General features: G+C 36.5%; 1 protein-coding gene across 9 annotated transcripts in view; it reads right to left on the bottom strand.

Annotated features, from left to right (window-relative positions):
- PDE1A (phosphodiesterase 1A) overlaps positions 1-21,710 on the bottom strand; it is a 179,703-nt gene that overhangs the window by 19,322 nt on the left and 138,671 nt on the right. For all 9 annotated transcript variants that reach the window (XM_017735736.1, XM_017735737.1, XM_008634709.2 and 6 more), the window contains 7 exons: positions 16,830-16,930; positions 14,155-14,280; positions 8,153-8,254; positions 7,913-8,033; positions 3,983-4,064; positions 2,582-2,702; positions 629-813 (listed from right to left, as the gene is read on the bottom strand). In XM_017735736.1, the coding sequence (XP_017591225.1) occupies positions 629-813; positions 2,582-2,702; positions 3,983-4,064; positions 7,913-8,033; positions 8,153-8,254; positions 14,155-14,280; positions 16,830-16,930 (838 nt within the window). The remainder of the gene's footprint in view (positions 1-628; positions 814-2,581; positions 2,703-3,982; positions 4,065-7,912; positions 8,034-8,152; positions 8,255-14,154; positions 14,281-16,829; positions 16,931-21,710) is intronic.

Below are 21,710 nucleotides of genomic sequence, written 5' to 3'. Positions count from 1 at the left end.
TGTAACTCCAGACAATTTTAAGGTGTGGTTTATGAACTGAGATGCTTGATGCAGGTTTGGCTTTATTAACTATCTACTGGCAAACGAAGAGTCACTTTTGGCTTGCTTGGGCCTAATGCATGCAGTGATTGCCCAAAATCTTTAGATCCACTGGGTCATTTAAATAATTGCCTACAGCATAGTCCCAAGAAGCCTGCAATACTGAATCTTGTTTCATACAGTGGGGAACAAATAGCATTTCTAATAGCAAAGTACAACTTCCATGTTTCTGAAGAAATGTGACAGCACACACTACTTTGAATTGTTGATTCTGGCATTTAAAGCAGATGTCAGTATCAGTTACAATTAAATGTGCAAGAATGCACATTTCTAAACCAAACTTCTAAAGATAAGATGTGCAGCACAGAGACTTTTAGGTTATAAGATTTACTCTCATCCCCTAACCACCTACACCTCTTTAGACCTCCTGGGAGACCAGAACAGGAGCATCTAAAACAAACATTAAGACATAAAATATATGAATACAAGACAGCTATGCATTTTTACAGGTTGATAGAAATTAAAAGATGAAAGTAGGTAAGATCTTAGGGAGTGACCTATAAAAACATTCCACCTTAACATATCATACCTTCTGCTGCTAATTCTTTCCATCTTTCTTTGTTTGCTTGAATAATCTTCATCAAGTTGTCCTTGAAACTTCTCAGGTCTACAGTTGCTAGAGAATTTTCTGTGTGAGTCCCTCCATCACCTGTACTTCTAAACCCAGGTCGTCTTTGTGATTCAGCATTGCTTACTGCTCCCAAACTATTTTGGCTGCACGAGGGAAAAAAACCCAAACTATGAACACAGTCAGGAAATTTTAATAATACACAAACAGTTCATCTGAATCAAGTTGCTTAGGAACTAACCTGAAATAATAGTTTTTTACCAGAGTGTACCTAAGATACAAGATGTCTTGCTGACCATTTTCCAGGGAATTCTTGAAAAAATGTGACAGCTGAAAATACATTACTTGTAATGCAATCTTGAAGGAAAGTTTACTCAGCCATTTTGGAGCAGTTTCTTAGCTGTGTTTTTGAACAGTGAATGGTATCTTTGGGTCTTACAGGAAAGACATCTGATCATTATTTTTTGACCCATTTAGAAAAAGGAAGACACGAAGTCTGACATGTATGAAGCATACTACAGGTAAGTTTGGCTTGAGCTGAAAATTCTCTTCAAGCTACAAATCTTCAAGTGTAGTCAAAGCAGAATTTAAGATAGTGGCTTTAAAATCCACTAAATAGAGACTGCAGCTACTTTACACCCAAGGTAAGCAGAAGTGAAATTATTCATACATGTATATGCATATACATGCAAAGGTGGAAAAAAAAGAATGAATGCTGTTTTTTCCTTAGAATTAAAAAATAAGACCTATTTCCAACCTTGTGTGAGTACTCATGTCTTACTAGGTTTTGTTTACTCAGCTTTGCTGCATGGTTTATCTCATTGCTACCACAGAGAGATATTAATATGCATACAAATGGGTTTCCATTAATCAGAAAAGAATGGCAGTGAACATACCAACGAGAACTTCACAAGAAGAGTTAACTCTAACTTCCATGTGCTCCAGAGATGTTGAATGGGATGCAATGGAAAGAATAGGCTATAATTCCATTGTTTTCCAGGCACCATCTCATAGCATCTACTCAGTAATGTGTGTGCAATTCTCTGGCTCAGACTTTTCTGTCATGCTATAGGCTCTCCACTCTCCTCGTAAGTGTTGCACTTGATTCCACACAAAGAAAAATCCCTTTATCCTCCATCTCACATGGACCATAAGCCCTTTATCATTTACCACTCATTCATGAACATCAACCAAAAATGCAGCCTGAAGCTGCTAATCATTTGCAGCTGCTAATCACTCATCTGTGAAGAAGTGAGTGTGTAAACAAATTTGTCATCGGTAATACATTAGTTTAGCACTGTCCCCCAAAACACGAAGAACACCGTCATAAATACCTACTTCTAGTAACTTTTACTTGCTTCTAGTAACCAAAATATAGGAAAGAGCTAGGTTCACCCTTTTGTTACTAAAACCTAAGTAAGGCCCAGAAAATGAAAAATTGTCTTACAGAGTTATCATTTAGTAACCTCAGGGAAAGCTCAAATTACAGTTTTAAAATGAAATAAAAATATGATAACAGAGGCAGTATTTGTAAAGGTAGTATCTGATTATTCAACAATGCTTTCAGCAAGGAGTCACTCAGATTACACTGACATAGTTATTTTGCTTTATAGGTACAGGAATTTCAATAACCTATTGCAAAGATTATATTAAAAAATTGTAGAAATCAGTATCATGGATTATATATGTTTATTCTGATCATTATTGGGGTTTTGCCTTTTTATATGCACAACTGTTCAGTCAATGGGATAAAATAGCACATTGCAAATACAATGCAGCCCCACAGGGTGGCAACACTGCACAGCTGTTTGTTACCTCCCCAACTTCAAATAACTGAGATAACTCTGAGAATGACGCTAGTAGGATTATTATGTGAGCTTTTGTTAGTTCAATAACAAAGCAGTGTATTCATACCTGGGGGTCCCAAATGCAGGACTTTCAGATTTTGTCGCTTCCTCTATAAGAGGCATAACAATTTTCTCCATTGAATCAGTAAGAAGAGAAAATGTTGGTTCTACTATGAAATCAATGAAACCTAAAGAAGAAGAAGAGAGAAAATCAGGTTTTACATTTCTACAAGGTTCAAATCTAAAAATAAATACTTGCTATCAGGCTGATTTTCTAACTGTAGTCCCACTTCAATATACTGCATACTGCCAGTATAACCTCGAACAAAACAGCACAATTTAAACAAAAAACACCTGAAGCTGTATAGATATAAGTAGGTATTAATAATTGCAGCTTTTCTTTTTTTTTCTTGTAAATTTTATGCACTGCAGAACACACCTACCATTTGAAATGAGTACTAATTATTGAATAGAAGGGAAGCTACTGTTGAGCCAGAGTGCTACAAGTCATGCTGTCTCTTTTACCATCCGGAGCTTCTTGCCAAGGAGTTAATATTTCAAATTGCTGTTTATTATTCTGTGGAGGTAAAGTGTTATTTCACAGTGTGTAGGAGGGTTCTGTCAAATCAGTGAAGAGAACAAGTAATATCCTTAGGAGACAGCATTCATCCCACAGTTCTGAGATGTCAGCTCTGAACAATGTCTTTTACACTCTAAAGTGCTCATCACGGTATGGAATGACACAGTGAGAGAATGAAGCATTATTCTCTACTGAGCACTTAACAGAAAAAAATATGTTAAAACATGAGCTAGCAATGGATTTCCAGATGTCTTTATGCTCTAACCATGCAACACAGCATGAAGGTGAGCAACAGTGATTCAGTCTAGGATCCAGCTTCTCTCCTGCAGTCAGTATGATGCTCAAGCATATTTGCCTACAAACTCCCAGTGAAATGGAATAAAGGATATGCAGAGTGACAGAATGCAGTCAACCTTGTCAACCCACGGAGGCTTGACCCTCTGTAGTTTGACCTGACACACTGACAGGCTTAACTGCAGTCCAGAGATCTGATATATTAATTAGCTCTAAGTTGAGATTATCTACAAACTGGTACTTTCAGATTATAATAGAGACAGACCTGTGAGTTCTTGAGCAAGAGATAAGCAGTTTGAGGACATGATCTGCCAGACTCTAAAGTGTGTACAGTAGAAGCTGGATTAACCTTGGTTAATCCCTCTCCTACGCCTCCTTGGCATCACATATGGTGAAATTACATCACATTCTTTTGAGATCAGCACCATTCTGCTGTAAAAGCACATGAGCTTGGTGAATAGATAGGTGCACAGAAACACTTTCCATATAATGGAATTTTGAGCATTTAAAATTCCAAATGGGTATATGAAATGTCCTTGTGAATTTACATGCTCCTACACGGACAAGAAAAAGCAAAACACAGCTTGTCATTACCTATTTGAGACTGAGCTACCAAAGTGGACTTGCGGTCACAAAGAGGGGAAAATTGAAGACCTAAAGCAGCCTCCTTGTCTCCCTGCAAACAACAATGTTTAATATTATAAGCATATATTTGATAGAGGGACAGAGGGAAAAAAGAAATCTGAATATTCTTAGTATTTATTCAACGTAACACTTTATTAATTTATATTCCTAAACAAAAACATGACAGACAAATCTTCAAATCTTCAAATTTTGACTAAAAGTAAGAGGCTAAATTCTAACTTAGTTTTGGCAATTTTTATGTAAAGAAACCTACTGCAATCAAGTTCTCCTCAACAGCAAAGCATCTGCCAATGAGATTTAAAATATATTAAGTCTTCAATATTCACAATTTAGTTCTGCTGATCCCAGATGTAATGGGACTAGAGACACTTAGACATGTTTGTAATAGTATGCCAAATGCTGAGTGTTTCCTTCTATTACATTGGTTCATCCAGCACATAAAAATCCCTCAATGGATTTACTCAGGTCAAGTGTATGAATTGACTTGAGCTTATTCTCACTAGAAGGCATTACTCTCTGCTGCTGAAGCCACAAAAAATAGAAATTCAGTTTCATTACAAGGACGATTTGTACAACCTAGCTCCGAAATTTTTTCAACAGTTAGCAGATTAGAAGAATCTTTTTTGTTGCAACAGTCTTAACAGACAGGAGGGTGTATCTCCATTTTCAGCATGGTAGACCAAGTGATTTGCAAAACCTCAAAAAGAAAGTCTAGTGGAACAAAAAAACCCTGAAAAGACATCTTTCAAAGGAGGTTATAATTTGTGTTCCCGGACAAATCTGGCTGCCAGACACACTGACATTATAGATACAGGAAAACCTAGTCTTTTGCAAGCCAAATAAACCTATATATTTGTCATGGACAGTGCTGTTACATGATCATTCAGTGGGGAGCACTACATGAACATACCATTTTCCCAAGGAGAACTGGGAAAACAGAAACTGATGGATGAAGAGGGTAGTATCGACCTTCCTTAGTTTTTTTATCATGTATCATTGGAGTATATTTGGGAAAGGTGTAGAACCACAAAAGCAGTAAAACCAATCCAGCCACAGGAACAGATGCAGCTTGCAGATTACATTTCATGTGCAAGTGGAGAGCTTTATCACCATGGCCATTAAATTTTATATGCAAGTGTTAATAATTTGAACTCAGAGTATGGAAGACGAACATGAACACTTGCTACTAGGAGCAGTGGGAGTGGCATCTCCATGTAAATACAGGAGCCAGATTGTAATATCATATAAATTGGGCTAGTTCTAAATATTTCAGCATAGTTTAATACAGGATTTCTAAAGTAACATAAATGTTGCAATCTTCTCTTCATTAGGTATGAAAAAAGAGAAAATTCCACACTACTTAATGGATGAGTTTGAATTTCTATTTTTTTTCAAGTAGCTCTTTATGGCAATTATGAATTGCTTTGCAATCAATGTAATATTAATTAATTATTGCATATTAATTAATTAAGTGTCACTTAAGTCTAAGACTACTGTAAATTGTAATAATGGACACAGCACTGCTATTTAAACCAGTCATTAGAATTTAATGAAATTTAAAAACAAGATACAGAACAAAACAGAAAAAAAATTTCTTTGTCCAGGCCCTCAGCTCACTTTTAACTATTTTAGTGTCTTTGGATCTATTCAGACTGAGAGTAGAGTGTTATAGGTGCTGTGATACTTCTTTGAGTGACTTGAACTATGTATTTCTTTACTTTTAAGGATTTGAGATGGGTGGCTGTATTTCTATTTTAAACAAGCAACTCAGATTTTCTTTGGTATTACAATATTCTGTAGTTGTTGCTTTTAAACTTAAAGTGTGGTTTGGCTTTTTTTCCTGAAGTTAACACTAGGACATATTTTAACCATTAGCTGTAGTTAACAAAGACTTTGTCGAAGTGAATGTTCATTTTTTTGCTGGTGCTCACTACTTTGAAAGCTGCCTGTGAAAGCATTGGATTTGTATCAGGTGTTTCAGAATCTATTGCTTTTCCTGTAACATACTAGAAGTAGTTGAATTACTATCTTTAAAGAAAAGAAGAGGAGGAATTAAGGGGGTTTATATACATTTGGAGTACATCATCTTGGCTGGCACATATTTGGAAATCCCGGAGATCTCTATCACACAGGCTTAAAGCAACAGACCAGAGGATGCACAACAAGCCAGTGCATCTAGGAAGTAGGAGACCTTCTGTGTCTGCACTGCTCAGTGCATATGTGCTGCTACTTCACCACACTTTAAAAGTGCTGGAGCTACTCCACACACACTGTCCTTAGCAGTACATGGAAAGAATTCTGTTTCTGATGCACTCCTCTGCAGCCTGGAAGCTTTCACGTTTTATACTGCTGCATTGCACACATATATATATGTTTTTACTTGTTCTATTGTTAAATGCCTTCTCGAGTTTTTGAGCAGCTTCCTTGGAATCCAGTCACTTCTTCTAGTGAATGGATAAAGGAACAACTAAAACATTAGCTGGTCCTATGCATTCAGTGACCAGTGTGGTACTGTTTACTGCTAATGCTACCTTCACTTGGCTGGACACATTGCCTCACTGTCCCATGCACCCTGTCTAGTCTGCCTCTCTGTGTCTAAAATGATATTACAGTTGGTCATTTTATGACCTTTTTTCTTGGGTAATGTGCTCCCCCTTTTTGCTCTCAAGTTCAAAATCCTCAAAATTTCCATTGACAGAAGCAGATACAAACTCATGACTACCCATAATTTCCACAAAACTCAGTCCATTCATTATTTAGATAAAGGCACCATCTCTCCAGTCTGCCTCCCCATTGCAAAGCCCAGAATCAAGGATGCCCTGATGCTCCCTACCGAGAATTCTTATGAAGAATCTCCAGGAACTGAGCAGGAACCTTACAGGGCAGATGGGTCTAAGAACCTCATGGTTTAACATAGCCCTTGTTTTGTTCTCTGGTCCCTTTATCCAGTGTGACCAATCTGATTTGAAAATGTCAACATATAGAAAAACAAGACAATCAAGGTGAGCAAGACATACACTGTTCCCTGATCTGTATTAGCCCTTTTTAAAATCTGTACATAACTCTAGAAATTGTCATACCTAAGCTGGATTTTGATTATGAATTGTACTTCAGTAACTGTTATGCTGTCAATGTGCATGGTTGCAAATATTGATTACAGAGAGAGTATTTTCTCTCCGGAGAAATGTTTTTTGCTTCACCTGCTCAGGTGAGTCAAAAAATGGCAGCAGTGACACCAACACCTACTGGGGTTTTCCTTGGAATTCAGTACTGCACAGAAATAAAAAGACTTTCACAAAGGTGTGTCTTCATTTTTGGTTTAGGATATATGGTCACAGCATTAACAGGATGGTACTGTCTAACCTATGGCTTTGGATCAGGCTGTTATGAAAGCAACACCTTCAGATCTATGTGGCATATGCATGGCAAATACCAGCAAGGAAAAGAAATAGAAGGGCTTTCTGAAATGTGGAATGGAGACAAATTTTTGCCTTCTTTGCTGAACATGTATTCTTCCTATTTTCTCTCATCCTACCCTTCTGGTGCTTCTTTATAATTCAAAGCATATATAAATCTCTGTCTACAGAATGAAAACAGCTTGACAAGTTATATTATAATTGGAAGGAAAAAACCCACTACAACACTCAGAATCTTGGTATCAGCTGAAACAGATAGAGAGCTATAACCACTTTGTCTTATTCACACACATAAAAGTTGAAATAATGTCAGCGATATGTATGAAGAACAAAGAATATATACTCCTGACTATGCTTGTCAATCACAACCAACAGCAACCCTGCTGGTAGACTTAAGAAAATATTTAATCGTGTAACCATTGCTTCTTGAACTAGATTTATTAAAGGATTTTAAAAATGGCACCTGTCGAAAAAATTCTTCCATCAGGGCCATGGTCCACCGGTAGTGCAGTTCCCAGGATTTTGCTGGATGGCTTATGTCTGCTGCATGTAGAATCAAAGACATGGCTTTGGCTTTGTCTACCCTGTCAATTCAAGGACATGCTCCAATTATCTCAAAACAAAAGCAACTATTTAAATTCTTTTCTTGAATATGAGCTTATTGAAAGACTACAGATAATGAACAGAATGGAAAATAACCTACCCCTGTGCCTGCTGTAGAGTGTGTCGCATTGTTTTAATTTGTTGAAAATGACCCGACATATCTGTAGACAAGACCATCTCAATGACCAAGCTACGCAACTCCCTAAGAATAATTAAAAGCAAAACGACTGATTAAAATTCATTTATTCTAGGTATGGTACATTTGTTTAAGCAGTATTTGTTAATTTATAACTTTCAAAACAACATCATGGGTTTTATTATGTTTTAAAAAGCATTTAAATAAATTATTAACAACTTGAACATTGTATCCTAAAGGGATTCTGTGAAAGCAGTGTACCTCAGAAAATGTACTCTGCAATCATTATTTCAAAGTCACACTGTTTTGTAAATCCTATTTCCTAGTGCATAAACTAATATTACATGCAGTTCTCTCACCCATTATAAGTAATTCCTTATTTTTTCCAGCGGTAGAGTATTCAAAAAACAAGTTGTTCTCTGGGCTTACCACCATACAACAGGGCACATTATTACTGCCCTCATATTACTGAAGAGTGTGCATAACACTAAACCTAGGAAGAAGGCTGTGGAAACACTCAGGAGAGTGAGAGGAAACACTCAGAAGAGCAAGAGGTATTGCATCTGAAATACTAACATTATATCAATATAAGATCATTATGACAAACAATCTTTCATTCCAAAAATATTGTAATATCTATTTTATGAATCAGAACAAGTTTGGGATTAATATTTCATCTCTGTCTTGGTATTATGGTCAGAGATGTTGGCTTGTCCATCAGCTTTCTATTAAATCAATATGAAACTAATAAAACATGAATCGTGTAAAAAGTGTATTAATTCTGGTTGTGAATATGAAATTAAATTAATTTTGTCAACAATAATTACTGACTTAGAAAATTCTATCTCCTTGATGTAGAAGGATATAGGCCGTGTAGGAGTCCAGTGGGTCTTTATTTACATGTTTTTTAAATGGCCTAGGAGGACAAGTCCTGCTTATACATATATGGGGAACAATTCACCTCATTAAACCTTTCATCAGGTACCATATTACCTTCAGGAGCACACCCCCAATCTTAAGGATGTCCAAGTATCAAATACAACAGTAAAATCCTACTTTAGTCATTCTCACTGATCTTTCATATTGTACTCATACGTTTGATTTAGGTAAATCAAAAAACATGCAGGTTCTTTCAAAGGACTATACTTTAAAAAGGTAATTTGCAGTTTTCTTTAGGGCTGTTAGAATACTTTGTTATTAAGACTATCAAGACTGCTTTTGATCCCAATTAATTACATATTTAAGCAGATATTTGTCACTGATTTTTATGTATTTATTCCCAATTTGCTTTAATGTAACTGGATAAAGACTCGATGCTCTCACTTCTACTCAATAATATGCAGCCATAGCAACTTGTGTTTAGAAAATGCCTTACCTTATCTGATCTCATAATAAGATACTAATTATTTTGCATCCCAACTGTTCCTCCTCCACATTGCTTTGAAAGTGTACCCTTCAAAAACAGTCAAACCCATTAAAAAAATAAAAGCAAAACAAAAGAAAAAAAACAGCTAACACTACAAGAAAAATGAGGGATCTGCATTGTTAGACCCTGTTGTTTTTAAGACTGAGATAATTATCACTTCTCTTTTGTACAGGAGATTTTCTTAGGAACTTTCAATGTCTGAACTTTTTAGAGTAATCAGAAATAAGTTCACCCCTACTCACAAGACATCTCACCCCTTCTACACAAGACACACACACAGAGAAGCAAAACCACACTTTCAGTTTATTCATATCGTCACAGCAGCAGAAAAAACCCTAATTCTTACCTCCAACACCTGAATAAGGATCAAATAGTCTAGCACTGTGCTGTCACACACTTCTGAAGATTTCAGGCCACTAAAAATCTGCTTTACAGCAAAAGAGAGTTTCCTGCAGTTGTTAACTACCTGCGCCTGTATCCACCATAATTAGAGGGATAGAAAATTGAGATCTGATGGGGAAATGGTAGATAAAGCTCTACGAGAGCTAGAAATACTTCATCTGCTATCATTGCACAGAAGGTTACTCTTGGACTGATCCCATTACCAAATTGCTTCCCAGGGAAAAAAGACTGTCTCAACTTCCATATTGTAGGAGACCTCAGCTGGTCTCTTAGGTAACTCTTGGACAGAAATCCCTCCCAATCTTCATTAAGCAGTCCACAACTACAAACATCAGGATAATACAGATACCTGCTGCCATGGCAAAAAGACACATAGATGTTGTCCTGCTATGAAGGGAAGTGGTAACAGAATTCACGTACAGCACATGGCAATCTTTCAGGCCCAAAACCAGAAGATTACTGAGTTTGAGTCTACCATCTCCACTTAAGTAAACTGTCATGTTCTGTGCTGGCATCCTTTCTTAACCCTCCTCATAGCCATAAGTCCTATGGATAGGATACTGTAAAACAACACAGATGCAAGACTATGTGAAAAAATTACATGAACAATGCTGTAATAAAGAGACAAGGAGTGGCAACGTGAATTTCTCGGAAAAGTAGTTAACCAATAAATAGAAACCAGCTTTACCTGGATTTGTCAATGACAAAGACATTTAGTCAGCTGGAAACTAATCAAAAAATTCAGGAAGAGATTAAGATGAGCAAAAGCAAGGTGGGAACTGAAGACATAAGCCTCGTCTTCAAATTATAGGAATCCTCAGCCAGAAGAATCCCAAGGGACTTTGTGAAAGAATGTTGTTCATTATGCATTACATAGAATACATGCTGGTTTGTTCATCTTTTTTTTATAATCAGGCAATATATCACTGGATGCCTTATGACTGGGATGGTTTGAGACATTAATACTGCCCCACCACCTATAACAATATTACACATGGGGTGCTGGAACACTGGAAATCTGGTAAAGCAAAGGAGAAAAGGGGACAAATGAGGATCCCTCTTTAGTTATTTAAGAGCACTAAGTGAGAGAAACAAGATAATATCAAAGACCAGAATGTATTTTCAGAGCTGAGAAAAGACTGAAAAATTACTATGAATGTTGCATGCATTATCCACAAAGGACATCATCCTCAGAACGCTGGCAGTGTTCCCCAGCTCAGACCAGAAGCCTAAGTTTTAGACTTAATTGAAGCTGGAAGTTTATTAGCACATTTATCTTCCTAATGTTAACATGTAGAAGAGAAAATGGAATACCATAAAGTAATTTCAGTCACGTTGCTTCATCTTGCTAGAATTAGCAGAACCTCAGTTTTAATAGTCAGCAGTGTTAAATTTTTGAAAAATGAAATTTCTGCAACTAAAGAAAATAGATACGACAGAAGTAAAGAAATGAATCAGTGCCAGGAAGTATATTAAAAAGTTGAACAGATTATCATTTCAATTTACTGCCAACTTGATTCAGTGCAACCTTCAAAACTGTTAGTTTACCAGCATGAGTTTCAGTATAGATCCAAGAAACTCACTCAAATAAGAGCTTCTGGTAAGTGGCTACCAGATCCATCATTGCACCAATGAAATGACAGGGTAACAGGAATTTCTGGATATTAGGAATGAAGACCAGGAAACTGTCATTTCCATGACTGACCCTCTAAATTGAACTATCACATTGAAACAGGTTGTGCAGGTTGGCACAGACCAGCACTTTGGAATTTACTGCTGGCTTCAAAGTACAGACTACAATTGCTGAGCTAATAAAAAAACATGGAACTGAATGTCCTAGTTTAGACTCTTGAGCCTATTAGTCCATTCATAAATTTCTTCTACATTGTACTGAATATGCCCAAAAAGAGGTGATAAATTCTACTTTTCTCTTGTTGCCAAATCTCACCAGCTTCAAACTGGCTGCATATACTAGAATCTGTGTAGCCACTCTATACAAACAAAATTTGCAAAACTAAACATCTTCTAGGAAAACATAATTGGGTTACACTGAGAAGAGATTGAAAAGGAAGTGAAAACAGAGCCAGCATGTGATTGAGCAAGTTCCAAAAGAACGTGGTAATTTATCACAGGTTCAAAAACCACAGAGAAATAAAATGCAACAAAAGTTAGAGAAAACAGTCCACAACTGAACTGGACAAAGAACTGTGGGAAGACCTGCCCAAAAAATCTATGCAGAGAAGTGTGTGCTTCAGAAATGTGAAGAGAGCCTATCACATTCCCCCCTTTATTTTGTTTGCAGTCCACCAGAGCAGTACATACGAACATCACAACCTGGAAATGACAGGCTCCTCTTTCCATTGGCAAATATTTGGTTTTCATTGTATTACTCTTTTCCTCAGTGACATAACGAAAGGGAATGACTGGGATAAACTGTACTAGCTGGCAGCCAGATTTCTATCAGCTGGAGCCACTGTATCTTGCTGCAGGTATTCCTAAACTATACTGATTTATGGTGGTCTCCAGTAATGAAGAAGCCAGGACTGGGGACACATATAAGTGTTTTCAAGCCATCTGTGGAACACTCCTGAACTGAAATTCATCTGCCCCTTTCTACTTGGAAGCATTCTCTGGTAGGATGCAATATGAAACAACTCCACTTCAAAAAAAATGTACTCAAGGCAACATGTCTGAAGATTCGAAAATACTTTTCCCTCTAAAATTATGAATATGAATATGACTTTCTGATGGCATTGTACGGGCACAATCATTTTCTCCATGCTCAATAGTTAGGACAAGCAAAAATAGGGTCACAGAGGCCTATCAGCCCCAAAACTATCAGGCCCCAAATAGTTTCAAGAGAAGCACGGCTGGCTCATGTTGGCATTGAAAATCTAGGTGTGTAGGCAGTTATCAATGAAGTTTCCTACTTACTTCTGGTGAAATTTCTACAGAACTAAATGTGCAACACAAACCTTCTGATAACTAAACCCAAATGAGTATCCTCTGAAAAGAATTATTTTAAGAGAACTAAAAAGTGTATGCTTCCTCTCTCATTTTGTATTAAATAAAAAAATTATAAATGTTTTTAATATTTTTTTAAAACATGTACAGAATAATAATTAATTGAAACCTGGAAGGGCCAGCAGACATACATTGAATAAATGCTTTATTTAGGGGTGTTCTCACTATGTAAATAAGTAAAATCTTATAATCTAGCACATAAAACAGTCCTTCACCTGTAAATATACACCACAGCAAAATTTGATCTGGTATTCACATATTCCTTCATAAATGTATAGTTTTGTGAAAATACAAGTAAAGCAGTGTTTAGCTTTGTTACTCCTGGTACCATCATTCACAGTGGGAGACTTTCCTGGAAGCAGAACATATCTCTCTGAACTTCACAGTCCACTTGTCTGCAAGTGGTCTTTTAAGGTCGCTGAATAATATCTACGTTTACAGAAACACACAGAAAACTCAAATTTTAAATGCAATATGTATCCATCAACAATATACAAAGATAACATTTCCTTTTTAATAATGGAGAGAGTCTTAATCCAACACCTGAATTTTAGCCTTACGGGTCTTATTATTTGTGATATATCAATTGCTTTCAGCTGTCCAAATTTTCTTCAGGTATTACACTAAAATTAAGAAGAAAAAGAAATTTCTGTAGTGCTTCTGGGCCTTTATTATTTTTGGACTGTCCAGACAATTCATTTTCTAATGCTTAACCAAGACGTGACTCTGCTGAAATCCCAGGGGCAGTAGAGCTCAAGCTGGCAGCAGAGTGTGACCCTTCATTGTGTTTTCAACCCACTGGTTATGTCGGACAAAGGCAACCTAGCTCAGGCAGCATTGTGGTTTTCCTAAAGGGCTATCTCATCTGAGGCACTGTCCACACACTCCAGCACTGTGCTTCATAAATGAACAACCTCACTTGGAAAATTATATGGAGTCTCCCAAACAGTACTTAACAACGCAGCAGCCTTCCCTAGGCTCTAATATCCACTACTGTTTCCAGTGTCAACTTCCTGTAATTTGAACTCTTAAAATAGACTCCACAGGGAAGGCCTGGTGGTTTTTATTATTTTTAAATACTGGGAGTATTTCTGAATGTCACAGCAAGTCTTACCTCCAGTCATCTTTGTTTAGATTTGCAAGGATGTTCATCTCTTCTTCCTGCATGAGTCTATAAGCAGCACTTACATGATGATTTTCAAGAACAGAACGATCATTGTACAGTATAGCAACATCTGACCTAGTGTGGAGGACAAAAGGCAGATTTTGTAAAAATGTTCCAATGATGACTCTGAGAAAGGTAGGAATATGCATTCTCCATGGGAAATATTGACTATAGATACATATATAGAGATAGATACAGATATATCAAACTATGTGCATTTGTCCCTATTGTAACAAATACTGATAAATTTTCCATCTTAAATGCATAAAAAATTATCATTATGCCAAATTTCCCACTGTTTGTGGGAAAGTCATATTTTCAAATGTGTGATGTTTTATTGATATGACCTAACTGTGGCAAAAATTTGTGAGATCTTTGAGCTTTTTGACTATAGATAGGATAATAGAGCATCAGACATGCTCTAATTAGGTTACAAGAGTACACTAACATAATACAACCATTTAAAATGCAATATGTTCACCAACAGCAGGGCTCCACACATAGCATGGGTATTAAGAAGTTACTCCCCCTGCTCTGAGGGAAGTGCTTTGGCCCATGCTACTCATTATCAGAAGATGCTGTAAATAATAAAGTATTAAAAAGTTTCCATTTCATATGTTTTAAACAGCCACCATCTTTTCTCAGAAAAACACAGAAACCTTGAGCCTCATTACAATGGGATGGTAGAGATGCTAAGCTGCAATTTGATTGCACTCAAGTGCTTACTAAAGAAAGACCCATAACATAATGTTAGCACACTTAACAGTATCCTTTCCTTCCTAATCAAAGACTAATGTACAATTCCAAAATTACACTGAGATATTCACAAATTTTGATGTGGCATGGATTTATCATACTTAGCTTCAAACACCATTAATTCTTGGGGAATTTGTTTCCCCAAGACCTGATCTGACCTGCTAGGCAACCCCAGGAGTCCCCTCTCTGCTACAATTCTGTTCTGACAAACTATTCCTGAATATTTCAATTTGGTCCACTGACAAGTCTGTACTAGAAGAAAGGTGTGTTGATTTAGCAGTGCAGCTTACTCTGACATAAATAAACTAAATTTAACCCCTTGCTCTGTTGAGCAACAGTATATATTGTCATGTATGGTACCAAGGAACCTAAATAATTTAAAGAGGATTGGGAATGTTAGAGGAACGAACCATAACCACCCTAAATAATCAATATGTTTACAACCATAATCTAACTAAAATCATGGGAAAATCTGTTATGACAATCACATATGTTTATGAAGCACACTTTGATCAACATAGCTACTTATGACTAGGCTTAAGCAGTGCTAAGATTTCCTATGATTTTGGCAGCCATTCATTCCATCAGTTTTCCTCAGGCAAAAGAAGCTTGGAATCACAGTCTGGGATGGCACATCAGGGCCAAGTTACATGAGGAGAGAAGAATGAGCTACATCACATAACAAATACCTGTTTGCAAATATGCCTGAGTAAAATTTAAAACTATCAGCTTAATTAGTTTTCCACTCTTGCAATACTTCAGAGCAAAATATTAAGGACAAAAATAGAAAACTAATATAAACTTGGAACTACAAACTGAAGTTTATTTTTAGCCAGACTATGCTGAGGGAGAAAAGAATTGTGTCCTTATTTCAGCTGCAAATCTAGCATTTTTTCATTATTGAAGGCCACATCTTGGAGAACAACTATGTTATAGATTAAATTTAAATGTAACCATTGGGGAATTTATCCATATAGGTGAGTGTGAGGACAATTCTGTTCAAAGTAATAATATTTCTAGCACTGAGCTGTTTTGTTAGAATATGCCAGTGCTATGCTGATTGTTTTTTTAAAGAGCAGCTAAAGCTAACTCCTCATCTGAGGATACTAAAAACAAAGTATAGCTTAGTGTAAGATAAAAATAAGGTTGTTTGTACTAGGTTAAGTATCAAATGTACCATTTTTCACTCAGTAATGGATTGGTCAGGGATTTTCCTTTGATAAGCTGAAAATATTTTAAGGGAGAGAAGTATATGCTCTTCTACGGGTCCAGCAGCTAGAGTGATATGCTACACCTGCAGGAGAATGCAGTTAGCCTAACTTTCAAACTGGACTCCTTTCTGGATTTCCTTTTTGTATCTGCTTTCAAAACATGCTGGGAAAGGGCTCGTGCTAGGTATTTCTAAAGCTGTACTTGAAAGTTTCTCCCTCTGCACCAAGACCCTCTAAATTTAATACACAAAGTGAAACAAAATGTAAGCACATTGCTGTAAGTGACAAGGCATTTTTATGGGGATACAGTGGAAGAAGTTTTTGAGTCAGTAGTATCAGAATTTAAGTGAGCAGAGGGGTGAGGGAGTTTCAAGTGCATCCTCTGCATGTTCTGGATCTTTTTGAAGTTTCTCTTGCTATATCAGCCCCAAAACGGAATTATTTCAGACATTACGGAGCTATCTCATTACTTTTCTACAGTTTTTGATCATGTGAGTGATCCCATTAACTGTACAGAAGTCAAGGAAGCAATTTGTAAAATCAGGATTGACATGGCTACCCTCCTGGCTTTAGTAATAAGAGTTATGAAACAGTTCAGCAAGGATCTCAATGAACTGCAAACTCCAGATGTGACTCTTAGGAGACCACTTCACTTACCTTGTCTGAATATGAAAATTGTTCGTGGTCCCAGTATGTTCATAATCATGGACGGCAGCTGCAAAGATCATTGCTAAAATTTCCAGTTCTGTGAGCCAGTGCTGGTAAATGAAAAACAAATCATAGTCACATTTTTGATAATAGCTGAAGTCAGATTAAACCCTACAGTGCTGAATATATTTTGCATTACCTTCAACTTACATAAACTTTCCTCTTGTCTTACTCCAGATAGCTGTATATCCAAAGCACTTGACTATTATACAATTAAACAAGTCTTTGTACTTACAATTTCTCTGAGAGCAAGTTAACATCCTTATGGTCACTAGCAAAGTAAATATTGGCAGCCAAAAATATATGAAGTTATCAAAAGAATTACACAGTTTACTCTGCAACTACTTTGAGTATCTAATCTGTTAGCCACCCATGGCACTTGCCAAATTACAGTATATTAATCTAAAAAAACCTAATATGAAGTTTAGGTTATAATTTTTCTTTTAGTAAACTATAGATACAGTTAATAATAAATTGAAGGTACAAAATTAGCATTATCTATATTTTAGTGTACATAGCACTAAAATTAAGCCCGTGGAGATTTTTCTCTTCTAAATTTTATCATACTTTGTACTGATGCAAAAAAAAAAAAAAAAAAAAGTGCACAAGGCTAGTATAAAGTTACACAGAACAAAATGTAATGTAGGTCATGTATACAAAATAATGCAGACCCTGAGTTTTGAGCCCTTTCATAACTCTTGCTAAATGAAGCCGTTCAGTATTGCTCAGTTTGTAAAATAACCTCTATTATCTTCTTTCAAGTTCTCTTTCTTGAATGATAAAAAGTCCTTGAGGAGAAAATTTACTCCATCTAAAGATGGGGGTAGAAAAATCATATGATAATTAACCCCCACAATCATAGGACTGATTCAGTCAAGTGCCAGTCAAGCATTTCCTCACATATTTCAGATGTTTCTGGCATACAAGTAAGCTTCTGTACTAAAGGATCAAAGAATGATCTCAACTTCATGCATCTGAATATGCACATACGTGTGCAAGAATGGATATGAAATGTATAAGCTGTCAGATGTAGTACAAGTTGCCAATAGTTGTTATTCTTTCAAATAAGAAGAAAGGAAACAGTCAAGATTCATAAGCAATGTGAGAATAATTAAGTAGGTCATTCAGTGACAAAATAAGGCTGCTGAGGAACAAGTACTGACTGTTGGAGAAGCAGTATAGGTCTAGAAAGGTCACAGACAGAGGAATGAGAATGTACTGTAAGCAGTTCTAAAAATGGAAACAATGACCTTCATCATATTGTGTGTCACAAGAAACCAGGCCATGACCAGTCCTGGCTTTCACAATGTTTTCAACATACCAAATAGAACAGAAACACAGAAATTATTAGTAATGAAAGCTGAACATAAACTTTTCTTTAAGATGACTTTTCAAAGGTCAGCTTTTGTAGCAAATAAAATAATTTCTAGACAATGCATTCACAGGCAGAAGAACATTCCTCACAAACAATATCCATGGGCTATGCAGAGACTTCATACATTCATACATAGAAGAGCAAGTATTCCACACACACTAGCTGTACAGTCAAAATTGGGATCAGTAATCAAACCAGAGAACTCCTTCAGCTAAAGAATTTATAAGGGAGTAGAAAAAAACTCTTAGAGAGCCAGTTAATAAGTGTGTTTCTGAAAGGGAGAGGGAAAAACGAATATCTGGGGGTCTGCAAGACTGAGAAGAGCTGAAACCTGCTTCCCTCCTGAAAGATACTACATCTCGTATTTGTAATTGATAACGTAAATTGCAACTTCTATTGAAGTACTTTGTGTTGCTTACATGTAAATAGATACATTTCAACTTACAAGTTCGAATAGTTGAAATAGTTGAATAATAATAATTGAATAATAGTTGAATAATAATAGTTGAAACTATTTTTTTGTTAGTGATGATGGATTAAAAACTGAGTAAGAAATGGAGTCTCACAATGCACTTATTGGCAGTAAAGACATTTTTTCCTTTTCTTTGAGCAATACAGGTACGTGGGAGGAGAAAAGGGATGGTGGGAAGATGATCGATGACTCAAAAGTTCTTTACAAGATGTATTCCCTGGGACTTGGATTCTTAAACCTTTATAAAGATGAAAACTTCATAAACGTAACCTTGAGTTATACATTTCAGTTACATCATCTGGGATTTAATCTCTTGGGAGGATTAATAGACTGTCTGCCATCTGTGATATCTAATATTCTAACATTGATTTGAGGTGGCCGGATCTTCTTTCTTAAGATAGACAGCAACTTTTGAAAAATATAATGATTATTTTATTTCTTTAACAGCAGCTCTGAATATGTGTTATTCTTCACCAAAATCTCTCTAGGGGCTTGTGGAGAAGCATAAGCTCTGATTAGCCAAATTTTTTTGGCAAATGTGGAAATACGGGTGTTTTCCAGCTTCCTGTAAAAGGTACAAAACATATGACCTCAACAACAGGAACCATGCAAAAGATTTCCTAAACCCCAGGTCTTGGAAACATTTGCTTCAGTATGTGTTTCAGAAATAAACAAGGAAGATAGCAACCCTTTGCAAGATTTGGAATCGGTATCAGGTCCTTAAGAGACAATGAAAGCACAAAAACTTCAAAGTGCAAACCAATCTGCAAAAAAAAACCCCACAGGAATTTGATCTAGAATCACATCAGATTTACTCTAATCCAAGTATTTATCAGAGATACAGGAGAGTTAAAAAATAAAAGTATTACAATGGACATGCTCTGAAAACTATTGGCTTGAGAAGCAAACGCCAAATTGTTACTGAGTTGGGTACTGGAGGGTTAACGAGGCAACAGGGAAAAAAAAATCCAGCAAGTTAAATAGAACATTTTCATGATACTGATGCTTTCTCAAATTGCAAGTGACATTTGGGAGAGAAATACTTTGCAAGCTGCAGAATCACTAGGCCCTCTTTCAAACACTGATTTCCATAAATGTTCCTTCTGCCTGGCAAGTACATCTGTTTGAAGGCACCCTTGACTAAGTGTTGTCCTAGTTAGATATCTTTCCAAGAACTTTCCAGTATCATAGAACCATAGAAACATAGAATGGTTAGGGTTAGAAGAGACCTTAAAGATCATCTGGTTCCAATCTCCCCTGCTATGGGCAGGGAAATATCACAATTCAATATCATAATTTGGCAATTAAAATGTGAATTAAACCTGGACTAATTTTACAGAAATATTTTGTAGCAGTGTTGCAACATTAATGAGATTTTGCAGCAGTAAAGCCTTAACCTTTTTGAAAATAGTTGTCCAAACCACCTCAAAGGCAGTTAGAAGGTTAAGATGTCAATACTGTAAAACTCGTGCTGGAAAGGCCTTTCTCACACTCACGTGCAGCCAGTGAAATAGCAGATATTCAAATATGAAACGGATTCCTTCATTCAGTGTTCAGAGATAAAGTGTCTTTCAAAGTGGTTTAATCAATGGCTAAACATCCCAAAATTAATAGGATAGCTCTGGAATTTGGAACCTTGTCCTGGCATCAGAAGGAAAATCTGAATGCTATTGCCTTTTTTGAAGGGCAGAGTGGCACAGATACAAAGGGCCAGAGGAATGGTTATAATGAGACAAAAGGATTTTCCTCCTGTTAAGTTCCTGATCCAGGTGTATACGTGCAACCAAGACATGGCTCATATCACTTAACTCTTGCAGTTAATCTTACGGTAGAAGACAAGGGTAGAATAGCAACAGCAATCTAATATCTTCAAGAATTTTCTTTTACTAAAATATTATTTTTATAGGTGAATATTATATACAAAAACCTTGGTTTGGACCCCTCTTGGCAAGAACTGTCTAGCCTCTGCTTCAGTCTGATATGGAAGTCCTTTCTCAAGAAAACTTCTCAATCTAAAAAGGAATCTTGGCTGGTGAAGACACTGGGCTACACTTAAGTAGTATTGGAGTTAACATACAGCTTTAAACACTGGATACTTAGAAGCAAAATGCTTCCTTCAAACAGTAGAATAAAAATGCGTAATGCCTGGGAACCTTTCCTTGCCCACCCTGAAGCCAAAGGCATTTTAAGTGAGAAAAGGCTTAACATAAGTTATTGACTGTCATTTATTGTGTATACAGGAGCAAAAACATCCAGAGTCACCTCTAAATTTTTTCTTTCCAAAGTCTTCTGGACTTGTTTCATAGCTCTGCAAACAGAAATCAGACACTGTTTCTTCCCAGCTGTTTCATTTGTTGTTTTTTGTTCATTGGGAGTTTTTTAAACAACTGTATTCAGAGTGAAGACAAATGATCAAAAAGCCATTGACAGCAATGCCCATTTTCTTTTAGTCAGTATTTACTTTTGCCTAGCAAGCTGATAGTGAGGAGACTTCCACTGCTGGTATTAAATTTAAGGTGTTTAGAAATAAAAATGCTTTCACAGATTAATTTCAGTTCCCAAATAAATAATTTAAAATATTGTGATATTTCAAGGCAATTGCAATAGCCTGCCTACTATAGGCATATGGAGTATGCAAGAGTGGTCCTAAAGAAGGTTAAAAACTAAAGGAAAAAGCAGTTTCAGAGTTCAAGGCCAGGCTGGATGGGGCTTTGAGCAGCCTGGTCTAGTGGAAGGCGTCCTTGCCTATGGCAGGGCAGTTGGAACTGAGTTGTCTTTAAGGTCCCTTCCAACCCAAGCCATTCCATGACGATATTCTAAGCCTGAACTGATTCAGTACATCTTTCAACAGCCAGGACCTCTGCAGATACTAAAGCTTCCTTGCCTGATCACACCTCCCATGCTCTGATGTGAAAGTAAAAAATTCTCACCTGCCCACTCCTGCAAATCTATCTCAGTAAATATGATATAAAATACCTAATTC

The sequence above is a fragment of the Corvus brachyrhynchos genome, unplaced genomic scaffold (genome assembly GCF_000691975.1).
Source record: "Corvus brachyrhynchos isolate BGI_N302 unplaced genomic scaffold, ASM69197v1 scaffold255, whole genome shotgun sequence".
NCBI classification, from domain to species: Eukaryota; Metazoa; Chordata; class Aves; order Passeriformes; family Corvidae; genus Corvus; species Corvus brachyrhynchos.
This window is presented reverse-complemented; position numbering and strand designations above follow the sequence as displayed.